At 36.4% G+C, this 23,481-nt stretch overlaps 2 protein-coding genes and 1 pseudogene across 8 annotated transcripts; all 3 read right to left on the bottom strand.

Annotated features, from left to right (window-relative positions):
* Positions 1-958: 958 nt before the first annotated feature.
* LOC130746364 (uncharacterized) lies at positions 959-5,978 on the bottom strand. 6 transcript variants are annotated; one of them, XM_057598973.1, is made up of 9 exons: positions 5,741-5,978; positions 5,530-5,583; positions 5,290-5,385; positions 4,263-4,444; positions 4,003-4,127; positions 3,617-3,710; positions 2,523-3,035; positions 1,768-2,102; positions 959-1,482 (listed from the first exon to the last, which is right to left on the bottom strand). In XM_057598973.1, exons 4-9 carry the CDS (start codon positions 4,429-4,431, stop codon positions 1,321-1,323), a joined length of 1,398 nt encoding a protein of 465 aa, XP_057454956.1. In that variant the 5' UTR covers positions 4,432-4,444; positions 5,290-5,385; positions 5,530-5,583; positions 5,741-5,978; the 3' UTR covers positions 959-1,320. The 6 variants fall into 6 exon arrangements, with proteins under 6 accessions (XP_057454956.1, XP_057454954.1, XP_057454955.1 ...); XM_057598971.1 differs by lacking the exon at positions 5,530-5,583; XM_057598972.1 differs by having other exon boundaries at positions 5,290-5,583; positions 5,849-5,978.
* Positions 5,979-8,492: 2,514 nt separating this feature from the next.
* Positions 8,493-10,870, bottom strand: LOC130746363 (uncharacterized; annotated as a pseudogene).
* A 2,962-nt stretch (positions 10,871-13,832) lies between these two features.
* On the bottom strand, positions 13,833-23,112 carry LOC130743296 (serrate RNA effector molecule-like). 2 transcript variants are annotated; one of them, XM_057595475.1, is made up of 12 exons: positions 22,615-23,112; positions 21,801-21,925; positions 19,688-19,751; positions 17,333-17,407; positions 17,158-17,232; positions 16,970-17,017; positions 16,740-16,808; positions 15,846-16,646; positions 15,695-15,740; positions 14,915-15,165; positions 14,642-14,824; positions 13,833-14,226 (listed from the first exon to the last, which is right to left on the bottom strand). In XM_057595475.1, the coding sequence occupies exons 1-12, from the start codon at positions 22,965-22,967 to the stop codon at positions 14,166-14,168; spliced, it is 2,151 nt and encodes a 716-aa protein (XP_057451458.1). In that variant the 5' UTR covers positions 22,968-23,112; the 3' UTR covers positions 13,833-14,165. The 2 variants fall into 2 exon arrangements, with proteins under 2 accessions (XP_057451458.1, XP_057451459.1); XM_057595476.1 differs by having other exon boundaries at positions 19,688-19,739; positions 22,615-23,111.
* Between the last annotated feature and the right edge of the window lie 369 nt (positions 23,113-23,481).

Here is a 23,481-nt window from a genome sequence, read left to right as displayed (position 1 = left end):
AAATATTTACAGTGGTAATTATTCTAATATCATATATGTATTAAAGTGGTAAATAAAGTAATGTCAAACGTAAAAAGAATTATAAAAGTGTGTCATTTTATGTCATTTTACAATTTCAGCTTGCACAAGAGCTAGTTTTACCAAACACTTTTTTTCAATGTGGTAATTTTTCAGTTATCAGCTTTTAATTTTTAACTAATTTATCAGCTTTCAGTTTTCAACCAGCTTATAAGCTTTCAGCTAGCTTATCAGCTAGGTATGCCAAACATAGCTCATGTAAAAGAGGAATTTTACAGTATGTTTATTTTCCTGTTGAAATGCACGAGAATTTTCAAAACTAATTAAATTTGTCCAATTGATTTAGGGTTTGTTAATTACTGACGTGACGTGTAGTGAATTTTAAACATATCAGCATGTCACGTGTGCACTCGCCTACTACATTCTCATGCGAAGATCAAAACCAATTTTACCACAATCATGAGGACATGAATCAAAAAAAAAAATCAAAGATGAACTAAAATCGAACCACCTTATAAACTTAGAGACGTTTTTGACTCATCACATCACTCATCATATTTTCTTATCACATAACTCAAGCATTGTTTGTTGACTCATCATGTTTTCTTAGTTATCTCCAATTCCTCATGTGAAAATTCTCTTAAATCCCCTCTCAATAAACATTTATAAAATCTCACTTTATATCTATTTAATGCATATAAGTGAAGAAAGAGATTGACAAAAAGAATATATTAGAGAATTTTCAAACAAGAATCATGACCTAAATGATAATAAGGGGTAACATCACAGCGCCCCCCCCCCCCCCCAATCGCGTCCAATCCAAAGTTAGCAGACGTAACTTCACAGTTAGTGTGTGCACTGAATTGTGAACCAAAATTCAGTTCCAAACAAGTACAAACAGCATGCATAAATAGCATTAACATTTTGATGTAAGAAGGAATGAAATATAACACTCAATAACACTCCTCTTTAAAAATTAATAATGTGTATATCTAACAATGATATCAAAATCCAAAAACTTGAAACCAAATTATTGTGCGGCTTATTTACATGTTTTTCAACGAATACTATCTGGCTATCACAGAATCAATTCTGGAAAGAAGCTTCTATGAGTAGCTTCTAGTTTCAGAATTGATTCTGATAAAAGAGAAGCTAATTCAAACATCACGGGTAAATCACTGACTAGGCAGGGTTATTCAAAAGATGAAATATCCTAAGATTAGAGTCATTATTACTACTTCCAAAAAGGGCAAGGGCATCATCATCATCTAGAATTCAATGCCAGTAAGCTGTAATGCAAAACTATTTATTCCTAGCCCCGAATTTCTGTGCAATGATGGGGCGAACATCATCCACATCAGCCAGTTCCTCCAGGAAAGGGAGCAAAGAAATCAGAGCAATATCAGAAGGATCTTCATACCAACTTACAATAGGAATCCCATTATTAACTTGCAACCTGTACACCTGATATGATAACAGAGACAAAGTTATACCATAGGCAATAAAGGACCAAACAAATAAAAGGACTACTTCTGATAATTAATAACAATAAATTTCTATTTAGCTGAGTATTTTCCAATAGAAGCAAATAATCCATGCATACTAGAAAGAAAGTCACGCATATTATCTAAAATAGGTATTTTTAAGTAAACTCCTATTAAGTGTTACAAATTGCAATACCTGATACAGCACCAAACTTTTTGGTGCATGAAAGAAATAAATGAAGAGTGATGTAGGGCAAGGAAATACCTGAGGAGAGTTGTCGATTATGAATACTTTTGCCAGGTCAATTCCAAGAACAGTCAAATCTTTGGTGTAGATACTATCTTCAAAGATGCATGAATCCCGGTACAATCGTCGTGAAAAAAACTTATTTTCAGGATCAAGCACATCCAGCAATTTATCAGCATATAACTTTTTACTAGCTGTGAAAATGATGATTTCAAACTTCTCTGATACTTTCTCCAGAAATGTTTGGAGGAAAGGCCTCTGTCTCACATATACAGTGTGCTCCTTGTCAAGGAAAATTTTAATTGTGAAGTCAGCTCTATCACACGGTACCATTGAGGAATGGACCAGCGTTTCTGCAGAGGTGAACCAACAATATATCACACATCATAATTTTTTTTTTTCAGAATACTAACTGAAAATTTAGCAACATTTCTCATATTTATCCTAAAGCACCAATCCAGCATTGGATGAAAAAACATAAGCTACACTGTAAGAAGCAAAAACAAGAGACAAGAACATGGATGTTGTTATCCCATTATTTAGATAAAAGATTAGGGTTAAATAATTCAATTTTGTGGTGATTTGCCTTTGATTGAAATGATACCAACCCATACTAATCCAAAGGATAACATGTTGCCCAATAGGAAACAGTTATCTACAGATTTTACGGTGGCGAAGCTAATTGATCACGATATAATTCAAGATGCCCCCATGGATTCAACATATCTATATTTGAATAAAAACAGACGAGCAGACAGAAGTAAAAAAATTACCATCCAGATCAAGAACAAGGGTAATGTGCTTCATGTTGCCTGTTTCCTCGCTTACTAGTCCAGGCAATGAGTTAGATTCATCTGATAAATCCAAAATATTTCTAATGAATGCCTCTGGATCAGAATAATCTACTCTGGCTGAATCAAACTGACTGGACTTGACATCGGGTTCTTCAATAGGCTTGGCCTGATGGCATATGAGCTGGAACCATGAAGGATCAGACATCTGCAGAAACTCTTCACAAGATCCTCCATAATGGTGATCTACTGCTTCGATTGTGTCCTCAAGGGTGGGAAGATCACATATCAAGTTTGTGGCAAAAAATTCAAGATCAGAAAGGGAACTATTGTGACCATCACCAAATAGATTATCGCCAAATATATTGATCCCGTCAATGGAAAACCCATTGAGAAACATTTCACATGCGTAGGAGTCTAACATATCCGGCATTTGGAAATTGGGTAAGTTATTATCATCCACTTGAGGTGCCGTGGAGATTTGCTCCCTAGTAACTGCAATAACAATGAAGTCCCCACATTTGTTACAAACAGAAGTCCAGTAGAGTGAATTTAATATAATAAAAAAGCAAGTAGACAACATTCACAAAAGCAGCTTGAGCCACTTGGGGAAGGGGTGGCAACTTGGCAAGGGCATGCTGGAATTAAACTAATATATCCATTAAACATTTATATCGGTCAGATTCCAGATTCAACAAAGCCTCGTACTATAAGTCTAAGTCAATACATTTAGAAAGTTCTCAGTCCAGAATCCTAGTAAGTACTAAGGATGATTACTGATATTAAATTTTTTTCAGTAGTAGGTAAATTAGCAAGCAGAAGTTGTTCTTTTGTAGTAGTTATGGTGCTCTGGTTAATGGTTATTCTTAGTAGCTTGTTTGTTAGGAAAGGAAAGGATAGGATAGCAACATTGTATGGATATGTTCATCCTGTGTCAAATTGTATCTTATCTTTTGGTTTCACTAAGTGGATGCTTCATCCTCAACAACTGTATCGTTCGTTAGTTTTTTAGTTGGGTTTCTATATTATGTATAAAAAAAGAAAAAACTTCAAATAATGTGGTTTCAAGTGGGTACCTGTTTCTAATTGATTAGAATGGCCGTCATTAGGCCTGTTAAAATCAGACATCATTGTATCTGAACTTGATGGATGAGAAAATGGCAAAGAATCCTGTCACAAAAAAACCATGGCAGTAATTAGTAAGGTCAAGCAAAGAGATTTGTATTTATTTGAAGGATATAGAAAGCAGCAGCAGAATTATATTGCAACAGACCAATTTTCATTGAACAGAAAATTCCAAGGCTATATTTACTCACAAATTGAAGTTAGTAGCTTATAATTATTAACTGATACAAGCGAATCTTTTATTAGATATCCACACATAAAAAGGGCTAATTGATTAAGCAAGGGCCACCACCCTATTTCATATCATATAAAGACATGGGATGAAGCTGAGCCTTACCCTTTCTTCTATTGAATCTGCGTTGACTGGAAGACAAGTTTGCCCGTCAATAATATCTATATTAGATGACATTAAGTTCTTTCCATCATCATGCTCATTGGAAAATTCTTCAATTGCAGCAAAACCTACATCAAACATGTCCAACTAAATATATTGCCTTTATTTACACCATATGTTCCATATGAATATCAAAAGATTCCATGGAAGCAACTACATTAATGCCATGGAGATTGCATTTTATATAACATATTAATGTTTACCATCATGAGATGTTTGGCTTGATGCAGCTAAATTTTCCATTTCATGAGTTGCTCTGACCATGGAAAATGGTGTTTTACAACTTTTATTTGACGTCAGAGACTCATGGGGATAACTTCCTTTTCTTTTGCAGGTTGTAGTTGACTTGGCCTTCATTTTAACGGCCGGCATTGAATCTGGGCTTCTGAAGATTAATCTAAAGTTAGTACAAGCTACTGACAGTTCTTAGTTTGCATTGAACTCTAAGAAGCAACAACATAATGATAATCATACAAAACATATATACATAAATGAAATGCAAAATGGATCATATACAAATTATACTGATTAAGTAATAAGCATGGCCTTTATACCAGTCTAAAGTAATAGGCATTCAGCTCATGGAAAACAAGAAAGTATTTCAAAAATGAAAATATAGAAGTCAACAAATCATAGCTCCTATTACGAAAACTTTCAAAAAGCTCATAGAACCCTCATAAATAAAGTATCTATTGTACTACATCAAGCATGAAGCGGGAGACATAGCATCACTGAGTCAAATCCTTAGCTACCCTTTAGCTCAGTTATCAGCTTGAAGATCTTTAACAATATTAGAGAGAGCCATTTTAGCTACAGACTTACTGGAGCTCTGGCTTGCATCCAAATGGGTTCAAATTCATTTATCTAACCGTTCGTCGTGTATAAGGATTTCATAGCTGTATCCACATGTATCACCCACACAACGGCTTAACCTAGTTACCGAGGGTACATACAGAAGTTGTCTAGCTCAGCCCTGTAATAGCAATTCAGTTGGGAGCTAAGGGCATACGGCGAGAGTAATCGAATTGGATCCCCAGAAATGCTCATCACCCCAATTTCCATCCTCTTATCCTCCTCCCCCTAACCCTAAGCACCCTCCGCCGGTCCCACGTAGCGGAATTTGCACATCCACAAAAGTTACATAGAAATCACTCCCCTTCTCTCTCCCCCCAAAAAAAATACAAACAAACAAATCAGTTAATCACTAGAAAATAAATAAAACTTCTATACCTATCAATTGTTGGGGTTTTTCCATCATCCCCGCATAGCTTTAGCACATTCCTGCTATTCTCTATATCCAATCCACGAACTAAACAAAATCACGCCCTAATAAACAAAATCAAAAATTTCACTTTAAATAAACAAACACAAAATTGAAAATTTTTAGCACAAAATTTACATAAAATATTCACTAAACACAAAATTAATCACATAATTCTTCCCTTTATTCTCTCAATCTAAAAAAAATACCATTTCCCTGGAAAACTCCATCCAAACATACCCTAAACCGAAAAAACCACAAACCTGAAAAACAACTCAGTGAGTGAAAAACAAAACCAAAATTCATCGCAAAGAGAAGCAAAAACACGTAATTGAGAATTGAGAATTGAGAATCAAGCAAACAGTAATTGACACAATTTCAAAGAAAATCATTCATATCCAAGCAAAACAGCTAGAAAACCTGGATCCTGTGCCTCTTCATCAACAATCATGAGAAATTCACAAGAAAAAAGAAAAAGCAAGGTTGAATTCTGAAGCAAAACGCAACAATTCAAACACAGATAGATACCTGCAATTTTGACTCTGTTGTTGTTGTTCTTCTTCTTCCCCTCTCTCTCTCTCTCTCTCTCTAGCTCAGAGTGAGTTTCTCTCTCTAGAACGGAGAAGAGAGAGGTGTGAGTCAGAGAAGCGAAAAGGGGTCAATGGAATGTTTTGCTGCGGGAATCTCCTTTTATATTTTGAACTACAAGATCAGGATCAGATTCGACGGTTGGGATTTGCTGGGTTTGAATTCTGAGTGATCTGACGGTGTGTGTTTCGACAAGTGGGTGATTCAGATGTGCACACAGGTGAAAGCGTGGGGGAGCTGGGAATGACGGCGACACGTGTCACTTGCTGGTCGTGGACTTTTTATTGGGCTGGGCTTGGTTTGGTACTCCATTTTTATTGTAAAACAAAAAACCATTTTTTATTGAGATTTTACTTTAGGAGAATTAATTAATTAATTATGTTCAGTCGGCAACGCAAGCTAAGTGTGTGGAAAGAGCTCTCGTCTTCGGTCGCCACACAGTACACTCTAAGGAAGGGATGAAGAGCCTTGACTAAATCTCGGCATCCATAAGGCGACCAGATGTTTATACCAAAATCTACCACTTCACAATAAATATTATATTTCTCTAAAAAGAATTATTTTTACACATCCCTTATTATTACTTAGACACTCATTTGCTTTTTAAAATAGAATGTGAAAATAACGAGACAAATGGATGTAAAGAGAAAAGAAAAAGGCAATCACATTAAAATCCATAACTTTTTTTTCCGTCTATGATGGATGTAGATTAGTTTGAAATTTTATGTGAGTTTTTTTCATTAGATCTTTCTAGGATTCAAATTTGTGTCTTCACTCTTACGTAGATCTAGCATACATGTATACCAACTTCTCGCTGAATTCAAAACCTATAACTAATCACAAAAAATGAGATTTCTTTTAGATGAGGATATAAGAGTTGAGTTGAAGGAAACATGACAAATGCACATGCTTCTTATAGTTTTAATTTATCTCTTATACCCAAAGTCTGTGTTTGATTTGTTAAGGGTCTGTTTAGGGTGGTTGTGAGTTTCACTATTTGATTTTTTAATATAAATTTGAAAGCAAAAGGCATTGGACCAAAGTCTCCACCACTACTGCCAACAAGCACTATTGATCACAGGCACTACAACTTGACATTCTTTACCCCCACTGCCACCACCATTACCTGTTAACCACCACCACCATCAATGCTACACCCTATACAACAACTACCACCTAGTGTCATCAACCTTCGCACTACAACCACCACCTAGCACCTTCTTCCACAGTCGTCCTCGTCTCATATTGTCCTCCACCACTACACTTCCTCGATACCCACTGCTACCTGCACCCTTGACAACTCTTGTACCCTCTACCACTACCATATGGTACCCTCCATCATTGTGTCGTCGCCTCTACTTAATACCCTCCTGCATGGCCACTGTTGTCAATCACCGTCCAATTCTAGCCATCATAGCACAAATAGACTATATCCACTACGACCAATGGCACCACCACTAAGCCTACATGATTAGCACCATCCACCGCTCCCTAACTCCTTCCATCATTGTCCTCTGATACCCTCCATCGCGAGCGTCATAGGGCACCTTTCACTATCACGGTATAGCCTTCATCGTCATTATAACCACCATTTAGTACCCTCCACCTCGTCACCACTCTTATGTACCCACAACCACAAAACACTCTCCATCGGCGCTGCCACCATTGGGTCGCTCTAGCATCATAGCCACACCCACCACTATGTGCGCTATATCAATAGTGACGCCGGTAAAAAAAAATCTAACAATGATGGTGATAATCGTGGATTTACCAAAAAAAAATTATAGGCAAATGTTAGTGGTTAGTTGTTAGTAAGTTAGAAAATCTCTTCAAATTTCCCTTCCAGGATTCGAACCCTGGACCTTCCCCTCCCCAACCCTTATGTCTCCTAACTCTTCCCACTTGAGCTAACCCTTGTGGATTTACCAAATTGACAATAAATTTTTAAAACTAAAAATCACAAATAAAATGGAATTTATAAAACAAAAACTAGTTTTGATTTTTAAATTTTTAAATACATAAAACAAGAAAACACCTAAAACGAGAGGTTGATATAGACCATTTTCAATAGCTGCCTCATTTCTAATTCATTCTAAACGTCAATCATTAAGTAAATCATAAGTTTATATTTAAATATACATTTGGACTCAAATTTCTACCTAGACTAACATGTTTAAATATTTAAATTGATCAACAAGTATATATGTTGATATATAACAAAAAAATACAACTATTCTTAACCCATTCTTACTTAAATAGTCTCACTTTAAGAGAAGTTCAATGACAAACTTTCTAACCCATTCTTAAAAGCGGGAAATGAGAAAATCAAGCGATAGGTCAATGAATGGTTTACCCTAGTCTTACCTCTAATTATTACTTTATCTGTACCTAAGAGAATCTTCAATGCTAGTTCTTAGTTCTTAGCACTATTCATGTGGGTTCGTACCAGGGGCGGATCCAGACTTTAAATATCAGTGAGGCTAAACATAAAAGCAATTATAGACTAAAAGAAAAATATTATAGATAAAACCATAAGAGAAAGTTTCTCATGGAAATAGAAGAGTTTACATTATAGTCCAAGAGTTTACAATGAAAATCGTCTATTATCCATTATTTGAAAATGTGCTAAAATAACACCATTGTCAATTGTTCCAAGAACATCTCTTTCTATAAAAGTTACAAGACGATCATTTAACCATTGATCACCCATTTTGTTACATAACTGACTCTTCACAAACTTCATAGCTGAAAACACACGTTCCACGCCTGCAGTAGCTACCAGCAAGACTAAAGCCAACTTCAGAAGCTTATAAACTATATCAAATGTGTTGCACCTTTTTGTTTCCACAAGTTTTGCACAAAGATCTGAAAGTCCTTTTAACTTTGCAAATTTTGGATCACATCGAACATTTCTAACATAATTCTGAAGTTGATGTCGCACTACCACTTCCGGCACATCAACAAAATCATTTGGATAAAGTTTAACCATCCTCAGTAATTTTTTCACATCAAAAGCTTCAAATGATGATGAGGGATTCAAACTTGGAACACATTGTAAAAGTTCAGTATTCTCTTCATCAAACCTAGCATTGAGCTCATGCAACTGCAAATCTAAAACACTAAATAAACAATCATGCTTATAATGATGCAAATTAGAAACAATAGAAGTGATAGCATGTCGTCTAGGTTTCTTCCCTTGCACAAACGGTGCATCCAAATCAGGCACATCAATATCATGCTTATTGCAAATTTCCATAACCTTAGATATAAGTTCTTCCCATCCATCATTCCTCATTTCTTGCAATTCTTCTTTGGTGGCTTGGACAAGTGATAAAGCATTCAAAAGATCTTGATCACGCTTTTGTAGTGCTTCACTTAAATCATTTGTAAATCCTAAAATCTCAACCATCATGTATAACATGAAAATAAAATCAAAGGACTGAAGCACTTCTAGCAAAAGCACTGTTTCACCATGTTTTTCAAATGACAGATCTTTCTCGACTTCTTCAAGTACCTCAATAATGGCACCATATAAAGTCATCAATCTAGTGAGAGTCCTAAAGTGGGAACCCCAACGAGTGTCACCCGCTCTAGCAATAGACGATTCTTGATTTAATCCACTACCAGTCTCTATCTCACCCTCTTCAATCAATTTAGCAAATTGAGATACTTGTTTGTCCCGAAGCAATTCTTGTCTCTTGTTAGAAGACCGTATGAAAGTAACAAGCATATTGACCTTCCCGAAAAATCCACTAACATCTTTGTGAGTCTTAGCACATGCAACAAGTGCCAATTGAAGTTGATGGGCAAAACAATGCACATAATAAGCGGATGAATTTTCATTTTGAATTAAAGTTCTCAAACCACCAAATTTACCTCGCATATTGCTAGCTCCATCATATCCTTGCCCCCTTATGCTAGATAAACTCAAGCCATTAATAGACAATAACTTCTCAAGTGCTTCCTTAAGTGACTTAGCACTTGTTTCTTTAACTCTAACAATCCCAAAAAACCTTTCTTTTACCAAACCTTCACTATTAACATAGCGAATACAACAGCCATTTGTTCTTTACCAGCAACATCGCCGGATTCATCAATCAAGACACAAAATACATCATCCGCAATATCACATACAATTTGTTTAGTTATTTCACATGCACAAGCAGCAGCAAGATCCTTTTGAATCTTAGGGGCAGTCATAAGGTTATTTCCCGGAGCACAATCTATTACATTAGCTATCTCTGGGTTAATTTCCTTTAGAGTGTCCACCAACTCAAGAAATGGCCCCTTAAATGAAGAGTTAAAGGACTCGTCACTCCCTCTAAATGGCATACCACACCTCAAAAGAAACTTAGTAGCTATAAGAGATGTGTTTACACGAACACGATATTCAGAACTCATTTGTTTAGTTTGATTAACAAATGCAGCCTTAATACTTTGTTTTTGGTTCATGAGATCGTAACTCTTAAGCACACAATCACGATGAGTATTACAAGAAGTAGCATGACTACCCAATCTATGAGAATTCTTCCAATCACCAAATCCCTCTGTCACAAAGTGATCTCCCCCGTATTTAGAGACATTCTTAAACAAGAAACATGGCAAACAAAATGCTAGGTCCTTAGATTCACTATAATCAATCCAATCATACCAATCAAACCAATTTTTGCAAAATCTACGTCTTTTATTACCTTGATAAGTCCAAGGATAAAGAAAATTGTCAGGAGGTTGATGACGACCTATTTTTAAATAAGCTTTCCTTACCTCATTTTGGATGTCGGGATGATAGCTTGAAATTGGAGGCCTAATTCCTGGATCTGTTTCCAACAATTCATAATCAACAATTTTAATACCCTCACTTGGAGTTTCCGATGCGTCTAGATTTACCGAAGAAGAAGTAGTTTTGTCTCTTGAAAGCACAGGAAAAAATTTCTTCATCCTATAAAGAGATAATGAAACCATCAAAAACCAAAATAACATAGCAACAATTTGCATTAGATGTAATCAATAATGGAATGATAGCTATATTATGTTACATTCCATCTCATCTTATTTTATTTCATTACAACTATCATTAGATGTCCAACAAGAATTCAGAAAACCCTTTTCCACATATCAATTTCAGTTTCCACATGTCAATTTCAATTTCCTTAAACCCTAGAATAAGAATTCAAAAAACCCTTTTCCACATATCAATTTCAGTTTCCACATATCAATTTCAATTTCCTCAAACCCTAGAACAAGAATTCAGAAAGCCCTTTTCCACATATCAATTTCAGTTTCCACATATCAATTTCAATTTCCTCAAACCCTAGAACAAGAATCCAAAGTCCCAAACCCTTTGAGTGACTGAGAGTGAGAGCTTCGAGTGACTGAGAGCATTACCTTTTGAGTTTTGACTTTGAGTGAGTGACTGAGAGTGAGAGCTTCAATCAGTTGAGAGGGAGAGGCACTGTCGTTGTTGGTTCGTTGGAGAGCACTGAGCACTGAACTTCGTTGTTGGTTCGTTGGAGAGCAGGAAGAGGCACGAACGAGAGAGAGATCCAGAGGCGTGCGCCGCCGTCGTGCGGCCGTGAATCGACAGAGAGAGGCGGAGGCGTGACTCGCGTGAGAGAACAGAGTGAAAGAACAGAGTGCTGCGTGTGAGACTGAGAACAGAGAAGAAGCGTGCGTGCGTGAGTGGTGGTGATAGAAAACAAATAATTTTTCTTTTTTTTAACCATATAATTTTTTTTAAAAAAATAATAAAAACCGGTGTGGCCAATGCCACACCTGGCCTCTGAGTGAGTCCGCCCCAGGTTCGTACTGCCACATGTGCTTAAGCAACTCTTTGCATATTTTACTCAAACATGAGTTATTAGTTCTTAGTTCTTAACATTATTCATCCGGTCCCACAATACCATTATATGAATATTTTTTATTTCCATATAATTTTGATTTAAATTTAAATGTTAATTCAATACTTAAGTTAAATGAATGAGAGAAAAAAAAAATTATTAATTTTTTATACTAAGTACTCAAAAAGTAAAACTTCTTAGAGCATCTCCAATGCTAGGCTATTAGTTCTTAGCATTATTCATGTGAGCTCGTACTGCCACATGTGCTTAAGCAACTCTCAAGCAATTTTGCTCCAACCATAGTTCTTAGTTCTTAGTACTATTCATTTGGTCCCACAAACCATATTATTTATACTTTTTATTTTCATAAAGCAATAAAATAAAACTCATAAAGTAATAAAGAAATTTATATGAGAGAAAAAAAATATTTTTTTATGCTAAGAACTCAAAAGTAAAACTCCGTATATAAGAACTGAATTTTTAAGAACTAAGAACTCCACGTCAGCCCCTCCAATAGTTAAAAACTCAGTTCTTAGTTCTTAACTCATAAATAAGAACTAAGAACCTTGCATTGGAGATGCTCTTATATAAGAACCTAGTTCTTATTTTTAAGACCTAAGAACTCTGCGTCATCCCCTCCCGTGGTTAAGAATTCCGTTCTTAGTTCTTAACTCAAAAAATAAGAACTAAGAACCTTGCATTGGAGATGCTCTAATTATAAGAAGTAATACAAAAAATTGCGCTTATTAAGAAAGTATTAAATGTGTCTAGTTAGGGTAATTTGTTTTTTAAAAATGCATACATTCTTCCATTTTACCCTTTGTCATTTTCTCTCACTAATTAATGGTAGGTGGCAATTAAAACTTTGGAATTGAAAACACACAATTAATGTGAGGGAGTATATATGGAAGAGCAAAATACTTTTACTTTTTGTTAGATTATTGTAAAAGATCTTATATTTAGGAACATGAAAAATCTGAAACTAGATCTTATAATTAGAACGGGGGAGTAACTTACTACGTGCATTTGATGAATTTTATAATCACTTTTTTTTTTGTTACAAGGAGGGGAATAAACCCCAAGCAAAAGCTAACTCAACTCAGTACTAAGACTAGAACTAATGCTCATATCTCTAGCAAGGATAGAATGACATTCCCCAAAAGGACTATCAAAATTGTGAGTACCAAATTGAAGGTCTAAGCCAACCTTGGCTAGGTAATCCGCCAGAGAATTAGAAGTCATTGGCGTGTGCTGGAAAACCAAGTTACCATGAGCTTGTTGGAGCTGAAGAATGTCTACTACTACTCGCTCGTATCTATGGGACTGTACATCCTGAGAACAGAGCAAGCTTACGACCTCCAAAGAATCAGATTCCACTATCACCTGTGGGATGTCCAAAGCTACCACCAACACCTGTGGGATGTCCAAAGCTACCACCAACTCGACTGTCGTTGCTACTGCCAGCAATTCGGTGAGGAAGACGTTCGTCGTTGCCATATTGCCCAAGTTCCTACTGAAGCCCTTAATCCAATTGCCTGCAGCATCACGAAGAACACCACCACAACTTGAACCAAAGCTAGCGCTAACAGCCCCATCCACATTTACCTTGATCCAACCGGCATCTGGTTTCACCCAACACTCTGCATGCTGACGTGTAGGCGAGGCATCGAAGGTTCCCCAACACTCTCACTTTAAATCAAGAGTATTATTCTCATTTTTCTTATTCATATACTCCCAAAGGTTAAGGGCTAATTTACTTCTAAAAACCGAGTAAGTTAGTAGACCCCATAATTATATCATTTCGATATATCAAGTTTTATCATTATAATTCATTCACTAAAAAAACTAATGCAATGATAAAATATCTCTCTTCTTAGAGAGATAAAATCATAAAAATACCTATCAGAAAAATTTACGGGTATATGAATCTGTAAAACGAGTATTACGATATTCTTCCGCACATGCGATATCACTCTCACCAAATGGCATATAATCTGTGCAGGTATTGATGACATTGAGCGTTCAAAGTTAAGTTTAGAATAAAAGTGATTTAAGCATCCAAAAACAATAGGTCTCGCTCGGCCTAATAGGAACCAAGTAAAATCAGTCATTGTATTTTGTTTGGGGGGAGGGGGATAAGGTCTTATATTTGCTTGTATCTCTACAAATAATTCAGCCTTAAATTTAAATACAATCGTCAATTGAAAGTAGGCCGACCAGTCAGATGGCATTTTGGTCAAGAAATCTAAAAATCTGAACAAATATTATCTTTCAACCTACATCAAAGTAGCAAATTCACTAAACAAACGAAAGCCTGAACCCATTAGTACTATTAATCTGCTGCTCTCATTGACAGGAACAAACATGCTGCCTACCCAATGCCATTGAAATTAGAGATACTCAGCCAAACTCAGTCATACCTACAAGCTCCGATAGTCTATCACAGTGACTTCGTCTTCTGGGGCATCCAAATCTTGATAACTGCACAACATTGGGAAAATCAGTACATGCTAGAGAAAATTGAATATCCCCAGATAGAGTTGGGAGTCCTAATCTTTAGTTCAAGGATATCCTTGAGCATATTATTGCTATTCTCAAAGAACTTTCATATTTTCAGGGTAAAATAGCTAACGAAATAATAAAAGGAGCTTTCTAAGAATGAACTTGCCTTTCGAAAGTAAAAAATAAATAACATCAACATAAAATTGATATGTAAGGAAATGGATAAAGAATTTGACTAATAGATGATACAAAATGCATTCTCAGGCCAAGTAAAAAGGACATGGCAATTAAGGTCTAAAGATTACATATACAAGCAGCGAAGAAGAGATATGGTAGGGTTTGGAGGAGATAACATAAGGGAACATCTGAACAAGGGTCCTGCATTATAAATTACCTTCGCATTCGTCGCGGATCAGGTCTAAATCCTGGAGGAACAGCCATTATTGGTGCAGGTCCACCCATGTGAGGACCGGATCGCATGTTCATTCCGGATGGATCATATGAAGATGGACCTCCTTGATCCCTAAACATCTGCATTGCAACCTCTGGTGGAGCAGGAACAAAGGGTCCCAAAGGCCTGTAAAGTTCCAAATTATAAGCACCAACGAAATATCAATAAAGCAACTAACTTGATAGATTTACGAGAAAAATAGGAACGGCAACCAACCCAGCACCAGGTACAGGCATCAAAACTGGTGGAGGAGGGGGCATATCTGAGGTAAATGGAGGTACAGCAGGCCCTCCATATGAATCATACATTGCTTCGCCTTCATCATGGTTTCCCCGTTGCCTTTCCCGGGATGGAGAATTGTCAGGCCTATCTCCATTTATTCTATCACTCTTATCCATGTCTCGTCGACTACCCCTATCATCTTTCAATCGGGCATCAAGCAATCTACGCTTTAGAGTCCTGTCCTTCTACAGAAAAGGGGGGGGGGGGGAGGGAGAGAAGATCAATAATGAGCACTTGAAAATCAAACAATTCCTGAAGGTTGACGCATAAATTGCTTGGACCATGGACAGCAACATACATTTAGAGAAATTAAAGAAATTGCTAAACACTAACTGATAGGTTCAGAAATAGAAAGAGCAAGAGAGAGAGAGAGAGAGAGAGAGAGAGAGTAAAGGAACAGAAAGAAAAAAGAAATAAGAGAAAGAGAGTAATATTAATATCATTTAGCATTAACCTTGTTTATATAGACACAAGGGTAACTAACTAGGACAGCCCCTAACCGACTCTATTATGGAAACACATGTGCATCACTAACTGTGCTGATCCCATCTGGCAATGGTTGCTAAAATGCCATATTAGGGATGCATAAGACACCAAAATGTTTTCAAAACATGCAGCAACCACTTGCAGAATAGGTTATATAGTTTCAAAAGATGAGTTTTATCAAATAAAAAATAATAGCTCGTATAGTAGTAAATAAAATCACTAGTTTACCTGAGGTTGCTGCATGATAGGTGTTCCACCAGGTGCATTAGAATCACTACAATGATAGTAAGGCCACTGTGAGTGATATTTCCACCAAAACTTGCAAAATTAAACACCAAATAAAAGAAGCCTCAATTGATAGTATCAATTTGATACTTACTTCATGTAATTTTGAAAATAAAGATCTTCCCGCAATTTTGCCGTTAGTTCCATCAAAAGCTCTGGATGTTTTAGCTTCAGATGTTTATGCACAAACTCAGATGCATGAAAAAGTTTTGTGCAGCCCTTAGCTCCGCAACCATACTTCCATCCATACTTTTCATCTCTTATTTTTCTAACATGTGGATCCAAAAAATCGGTCGCTGCAGCATCTATCTTTTCCTTAGCAGTCATTACATCCAAGGGATCCTGACCATTCAACCTTCCCTGCCAAAATGAATCAAGTTTTTTCTCCCATTCTGGCCCTGATTTACTTGCTTCTTCGTGCCCGGTTCCATCTGGTCTCACATGCCTAAAACCTTTAGCCTCATTAGTCTCCACCATTCCATAATAATCAATACCATGAATCCGCCAAAGATATGTAATAAGAGTGTCCAGTAGCTCAACACCCTCCAAGCCCTTAACAGATGCTAGGCCCCGGATAATTACTATGGGGCCCACAGACCCACTGTGAGCCTTATCATCATTTTTACTTTGATCACTGGTGTATAAAATATTGTCTTCAATCCCCTTTTCGATGTCAAGCTTACGAACAACAGCCTGAGCCTGTTGAATATCTGCTTGGATGCGTCTAGCCTCAGAACTAATAGGGTGAGCCTTTGGAGCAGCTGAGAAATCATTATCGTTATTGGATCCCCTACCATGTCTTCTTCGTTTACCACTAGCATCTGTTTCCTCCTCTGAATTTCCCTCGCTGGCCTGCCCTGATTTATTGGGTGGAGAAGAGTTTAACCCAGAATTCCTGCATTGATCAAAGTATTCTTATCATTCAAAGAATACTAAAAGCATGAGGGGGAAGAGCAGGCAGACATAGTGAGGGAGGACAAGAACATACAGGTCTAATGTTCCACTTTGCAAATCAAGCAAAAAATCCTTTGCCACTCGTCGTGCATTTTCATTCCTCCTAAAAGATAAGTGTCAGATATGATTGGTTAAGATACCTTCATCATAATAGTAATATATTATAAAGAAAGTATACAAGAAAAATACTAGTATTCCACCCATCAATATGAAGAGGATGGTATGTTCGGCTCTTCATTGAACAAAAGTTCTGCATAAACTCACCTTTCAATCACTGTAAGTAAATTTGTTGGATGATACTTGTCTTTCAACCTACATATAAATTGAAATCAAATAAGGGAACACGAGACTTTTTGTACTTAAAACGATATGGTAATTCAAACTATATAAAGTGAACATTACATATTTTCGAGAATCAAATGAAATTTTCGCAGTGGAAAAAAATCCCTTACCACTCCTCATCCTTATGAGCATTAAAATAAGCTCGTTTTTGAGTAGAAATATACTCTGATTTGTACTCTTGATACCTAGAAAAGTAGATTACATATCATTTGTCAGCAAGTATCCCACAAATTATTCAGTACTTAGAGCTTAGGCACAATGCAAACAATATTTTCTAAAACTTGCCTACGCTCAGCTTCAGCAGGCAGTACATCATCTTCAAGCTCCTGAATGAATTGCTTATAGGACATCAACCCCTCTCTGGAAAATTTTACAAGCATCTTTCAAGTTAACACTTAACAGACGACCCCAAAAAGATCAAACAGTCAATAGGGTAAAATAAAGGCAACCCACATTCCATGAATCAGCAATGACAATCAACATATTAAAAGTGAAACCTCCATAACAACCCGAAAAAGGAACGAAAAGAGGTACTTCAAACGATAAATCTAATACTTACTTTTTCTATTTATTGATAAAACTGAAAATGGAAGCCACACTTTGGTATGAAATATAACAGAAGTTATCAGAACAGGAACAATATACAATTGCATGCTGAAAAGAGTATATCATGCATGTGTACCAAACTCTGTGACAGCATGCAGGACAGACCTTCAATTTGACATGAGGTTTACCCATAGATTTCAAGTGACAAGGAAAAGGAATTATGTAAAAACAAATACCATTTGTTACAAAGTTTCAACTCAGTTTGTCTAGAAAATTAGGTAATGCTTAAAATGAATATTAACTGCTAACAGGATTTTGAATTTAGGAATACTACATTTGTAGCAGAACTTCTCTCCTGTAGGATTCCTCACTTAAGTTCAAGAAAAGGACAAAATCCAAGTCTTTTAAACAACCAAGTGATATTAAATAGTAAACAGATCAAAAGTGATATTATAATTAAATATATTTAATACACTTAGAATCGTAAAACAGATCAAAAGATCTTCCAAAAATTATATAAATATATTTAATATAAAAAGTGATATTATAATTAACTACTACTTGTAAAGTATCATTAAAACTCAAGTAAATAACTTAGATGATTATTTCATAGTTACTGAACTATTAATATGTCAACAACTATTTTATGTTTAATAGTGGTCAGTCAGATACAAACAAAAGCGAAGAACAGAAAGATCATAGTAACAAGAAAATAAAGATGCATAGGGGAAAGTTTCTTTTTTCGTGGTCAAGGGAGGTCGTTAGAGTTATGGGGGAAAAGCAGAAGAGACAAAAGATTAAAATAAGCATGAGACAGATCGAAACAGAGATAGCAAATAAAACCAAGCAAAGTCAGCAAACGAATCAACAGAGAGACTCAAGCGCAGAAATTTAAACCAAAAGGATGAAATAGAAAAAGTAGAGTGAGCAAGCTAGAGATAAAGAAAGAATAAATTTGACATTGGGTCAATTTCAACTATGGTATAAACTTTGGTAGATATCATACCATAATCATATTTTCAATCTTAAAGCTCTGGCAGATTTTAACAGGAAAAAATACCGCATATGGTATACAACAGTAGTTCGAAGGTAATGTGAAAGTTAAGTTTGTACTACAATAACCTTTCAAGACTCTACAATGGAGCTTCTTTGATAAATTAAAAAATGAAAACTTACAGAAAATATAATCAATAAATGCAGTCTAGTCATTTCAAACCTCACACACAGAATACTCATTCATGAATGCAAATTGTTTTCTCATGGATACTTTTGTTGACATTTTCACTCGCAATACTTCCATTTTCACTAGTATCTTGTCCAGACTATTTGCACAATCAAATATAGTTTTGTTTATAAGCTCAAAATAGAAATTCAAAGAGCAGTCCTGCGGAAACCCATCTTTCCACAACGTAAATAACCAATGCTATAAAGCTCCATCCAGCAAAGAAGACTCGGGGCCTGTTTGAAAGAAGTGGGAAAGTGAGAAAGGGGGGAGAAAGCATACTACATTTTGTAGTCTTTCCCCCTCTTTCCCACTTCTCTCAAACAGACCCTTAGTGTTCTTAGACAACAAGTGTCCTCTGGTACTTTCCACAAATTTACTTGCGATGACAGACTGGCTTCTTCTCTAAATTTCCTTTGAAAAATGCTATCTTCTATTTGAAAGCCACTTGTACTTGCACAAGATTTTGATCCAGTACTTTGTTCATCACAGACTGTATTTCTATCTGAATTTCATATGCCCATTTATCACTAATGGAAAATTGGGGTGTTGATATAAGAACATCCATAATCATTAATCTCATCTCCAAAATGGAATTAACAAATAGTTGAGAAGATCAGGAGTTGGCCTTGTACAATCACTGTAACAAGGTGCATCTTCAATTGAAACCGCCCACTTAACAGCACCTATAGATCTCATGTTTCAGATCCTTCAATGTTTTAAAAGTATATTGGCATGCTCACCATAGCTCCTTTCTCAACTATCTTCCCAATGGGAAATTTGTCTTTATGGCCAAGAGCCGTGATATTAGGCCATTCATGGTTTTAAATTAAAAGATTAACAAGAATTAAATGAATAAGTAGGAAGCTGACCTTTGTGCACCTCCACTTGGCAAATCTGAATAACCACGATTCATATCCACATCTGCAAAATGAACTCATAACATAAGAATATATTAACAGTTAGTTGACCTTATCTAGAAAAGCAAAATGTGGACACTCTTGACAGTTCCTATTAGTTGCTCTGTGACAAACCTTCTCCAATTAATTGATCGCTATAATATTATACTTCAAGCAAAATATAAAAATAGTGGTTCATGACTATGCAGTGCCAGTTTAAATAAGCTTTACGTAAACTCCGTGTTAGATTTCACCATTATAACACATCATAATTAAATTAAAATTACAAAACTGTCTAATTGTTTGTGTTAATAGGACATGTAGCAACCCTAATTAGAGTAACTGCAACATCGAAGGTAGTCAAAATCCAGATCCTACCTAAGATTACATAATATATAATATATAATTATACACAACTACAATGCCTTCCTTAGCTATGATAACACAATGACATCTATTAAATAAAATATGTATCATGGATCATGGCTAATGAACGTATGTACTTATATAGATCAGTGTTTGAAGCCACCAAGTAGAACAAGAGGCAGGAAAACAGAGAACCACCGAGTAAAACAAAGCAGTGCTTTGAGCCCACACAAATCACCACCAAGTAGCAGCAAGAACAGACAAAAAGGGAACGGGTCAAAACAGCACACACATGATACAAACAACCCAGACAACATGAACCACAACCCACACCCAAATGAACCAATTACCACCCAGAAGCATGGTTATTGAATCAAGATTTGAATCATGAATTGGAAGCCCTATTTTCCGAATCGTGAATCGAATCTTTTTATGTATAGTTAGATACATGATACAAAAACACAATTAATAAATTGAAACATAAGCTGATATATCATATAATAAACCTTAAAATAATACAAGATCCAAATCATATATCAAAATAAGAAGAAAAATGGTGGGTTCTTGCACAAAGTTTAAGTATTCAACCCCTCCAAAAATTGCAGTGCAGCAGTAAACAAATATCACAGCAGGAGATGAAGATAAGTGACGAGAAGCACAGGGGGACCGGAACCGATAAAAAAACAACAAAGGAGACACGTTTCATTAGTGAGCCCGAAATGCCACATGAATCATACTAATGACAACCAAAGTAGGGTTTATTTTTCTGACAATGCGCATGGGCTTTTTTGGAGGAATACTAGTGAGCTATATCTGCTTTTTTTTTTTAAAAAACTTCAAGAAATTTTCCCAAAAAGCATCAGAAACCTGTACAGGTCACGCAACCTGACCCGACTGATGTGTAACTTGCACGCAACTTTGAATCATAAGATTCAATAACGAATCGTGAATCTCAAGATTAAGCTTGACTCGGAGATACAAAATGGGATTCAGGCTCATTTTAAGAACTGAGATACATATCGCTGCCTCAAGAATTTGTATCATATCAAGATACATATTGCAGTATCGTAAGATACTGATAACTATGCATAGAAGTACATCAAAGTTCAAACAACCTAGCCAACATCAAACCAAGCAACCTATACGTCAAACCACTACTCAACTGTTTGAAGCTACCAAGAAGGAGCAGAACAAAGGGATAATGGCAACACATGTAAGAGAACACAACAGAATAGGGCTCAAAGGGGTTGTAAAATTCATGAGTTGTTGGATCTGCCCCCCCCCCCAACAAAAAAACAAACAGATGTTTTGGACCACAAATAGCGGATATAGTGGCTCTATAAAGAAAATATAGGGAGAGAGCAACTTTTGTACATAAATGGGAATAAATCCCTAATTAGTTTCTGCGCAGTTTATATCATTCTATATAATAAAAATAACAGGACTATTCAGACAAGTTAGACAGGTTGCACTGAGCAATAACATTACCAATTTAACATTCATCACAATTAACAACATGCAAATTTCAATGCAGAAACCATGAAATAGAAGAGCGTGAAAAGAAACCCATAGGTTATTATGTCTACATAATTAGTATTCAAAAGTGGTTGTGATCTGTTTAAATTAGTTCACTTAAAAGAATAAACTAGAACTAAAGCTGTCGATAAATGGCATTTACATTATGTACAAAAAAACCTATTACTAAGCAACAATTACCTACCAGAATTTCCATTTTGAAATCCCCCAGCAGATCGATGTCCAAACCTGCCATACGACCTTTCATTTGCGTAACCAGTCCTTCCACCCACTCCCCGTTCATAGCCACCAGAGTAATTATGTCCAAACCTGATTTACTCAGATAATAAAGAAAATTAATGGAAAAAATATTAGCATAATACATGATGAACAACCATTGGTAATAAGATATGACGAAACAACATACAAATGTGAGAGGAAACACAAACATATTAAACGGACACTCTAAAACGAAATTCATATTAGAACAAACATCAAGAACAAAATCCTTCTAATGTGTATCCACGATCGCATGAAAGTGGGCAAATTATTTAAACACAAGGGTCTTGATATCGAGGATTCGAGGGCGCTTATAGAAAAATAAATAAGATATATACATGACCTATTTATACATCATCAGCACACAAGGATCTCCATATCAAGTGCCCTATACTTTGAATCACTAAAAAGAAGGTCAAGTTTCATAATAAAATTGTACTTATAAAATGCTTTCTATCGAGTTCCGGGGCATGATATCACTAGTAATTTACTTACAATCAGTGTATCAGAGAGTGAGGTAAAAAAACCACTGCATCCTACAATCCCAACAAACAAAAAAACTGAACTGAACACAACACTTGTTCAGAATTGAATTAATACAAGTTTCCCTAACCAGATAAACAAGATATATACATGGAAATGACTCTACCATAGATCATAAACACACAAGTTGAAGTTACGAAATGGTTTTTAAATCAGTGCCCTAATCGTTATGAATCAGCGAAGTTTAGCATGATCACCTGTCATCGGGTCCATAACCGCGGGGGCTGCCCCTTCTAGATCGCTTATACGGAGGCGGTGAACGTCGGGGAGGGGAATGGCGGCGATCGCGGTAGCCAGGGCTAGGGCTGCGGCGGCGCTTGAAGTCCCTATCACGGTCGTAGTAATCCCGGCCGCCGCGGGGGCGGTCGAAATCACGGTCGTCACGGCGGTCCCTCCGGCGAGGGGGAGGAGGCGGCGGGAGATCGTCATCGGCAGCGGAGGATGAGGTAGGAGGAATAGGAGCAGGTGGAGCCGCCGGTGGCGGCGGAGGAGCGGAAGCGGAGGGAGATCGATCGAGAGATTCGGGTGGCAAGTTGATTACCTCCGCCATGGGAAGTGGAGAAGGGTAGAATTGGAAAAATGGGAGTGAAGGGGAGAAAGTGCAGAAACCCTAATAACTGAAGAAGAGGATGAATGAAGAAGAAAAAGTGATTCGGGTGTGTCCTCTTCTCTTATCTAGTCACATTAAAATTGTGTGCATGCATTTTCTCTCTATATAGTTGTATTTAATTCAATGAGAAATCCATTTTTACACGAGCATGAAGCATGTATTTTTTATTTTTTAATTTTGAAACTGAAAAACAAATGCATTAATCAGAAGCAATAGAAGGAGATGTCCCTGCATCAACTTAAATTAAGATTAAGCAAAAAGTTATAGCAGAATTTCCTTAATCAAAATGAAGTCACCACGTGTAAAAGAAAGTTTGGTTAAACAGGTGGTCACACAATGAATTAAGGATAAATTAAGGCTTAATTGCAATTTTGGTCCCTGACGTTTACCAATTCCACGATTTTAGTCTCCCACCTAATTTAATTACCCGGATGGTCCCTGATTTTGCTGGTCG

The sequence above is a fragment of the Lotus japonicus genome, chromosome 3, assembly GCF_012489685.1.
Source record: "Lotus japonicus ecotype B-129 chromosome 3, LjGifu_v1.2".
Lineage (NCBI taxonomy): Eukaryota > Viridiplantae > Streptophyta > Magnoliopsida > Fabales > Fabaceae > Lotus > Lotus japonicus.
This window is presented reverse-complemented; position numbering and strand designations above follow the sequence as displayed.

Bases quoted from the DNA above. Each gene is read 5' to 3' on its own strand.
- LOC130746364 (XM_057598973.1), bottom strand. From the start codon at position 4,431: ATGCCGGCCGTTAAAATGAAGGCCAAGTCAACTACAACCTGCAAAAGA. The intron at 3,036-3,616 runs GTACCCACTTGA...TTGTTATTGCAG, and splicing joins TTCTAATCAATTAGAAACAG to TTACTAGGGAGCAAATCTCC. The intron at 2,103-2,522 runs GTAATTTTTTTA...TCACCTCTGCAG, and splicing joins CCTTGTTCTTGATCTGGATG to AAACGCTGGTCCATTCCTCA.
- LOC130743296 (XM_057595475.1), bottom strand. From the start codon at position 22,967: ATGGCGGAGGTAATCAACTTGCCACCCGAATCTCTCGATCGATCTCCC. The intron at 17,408-19,687 runs GTCAGCTTCCTA...AAAATTTTCCAG, and splicing joins CCAAGTGGAGGTGCACAAAG to AGAGGGGTTGATGTCCTATA. The intron at 17,233-17,332 runs GCAAGTTTTAGA...CTACTTTTCTAG, and splicing joins CCTGCTGAAGCTGAGCGTAG to GTATCAAGAGTACAAATCAG.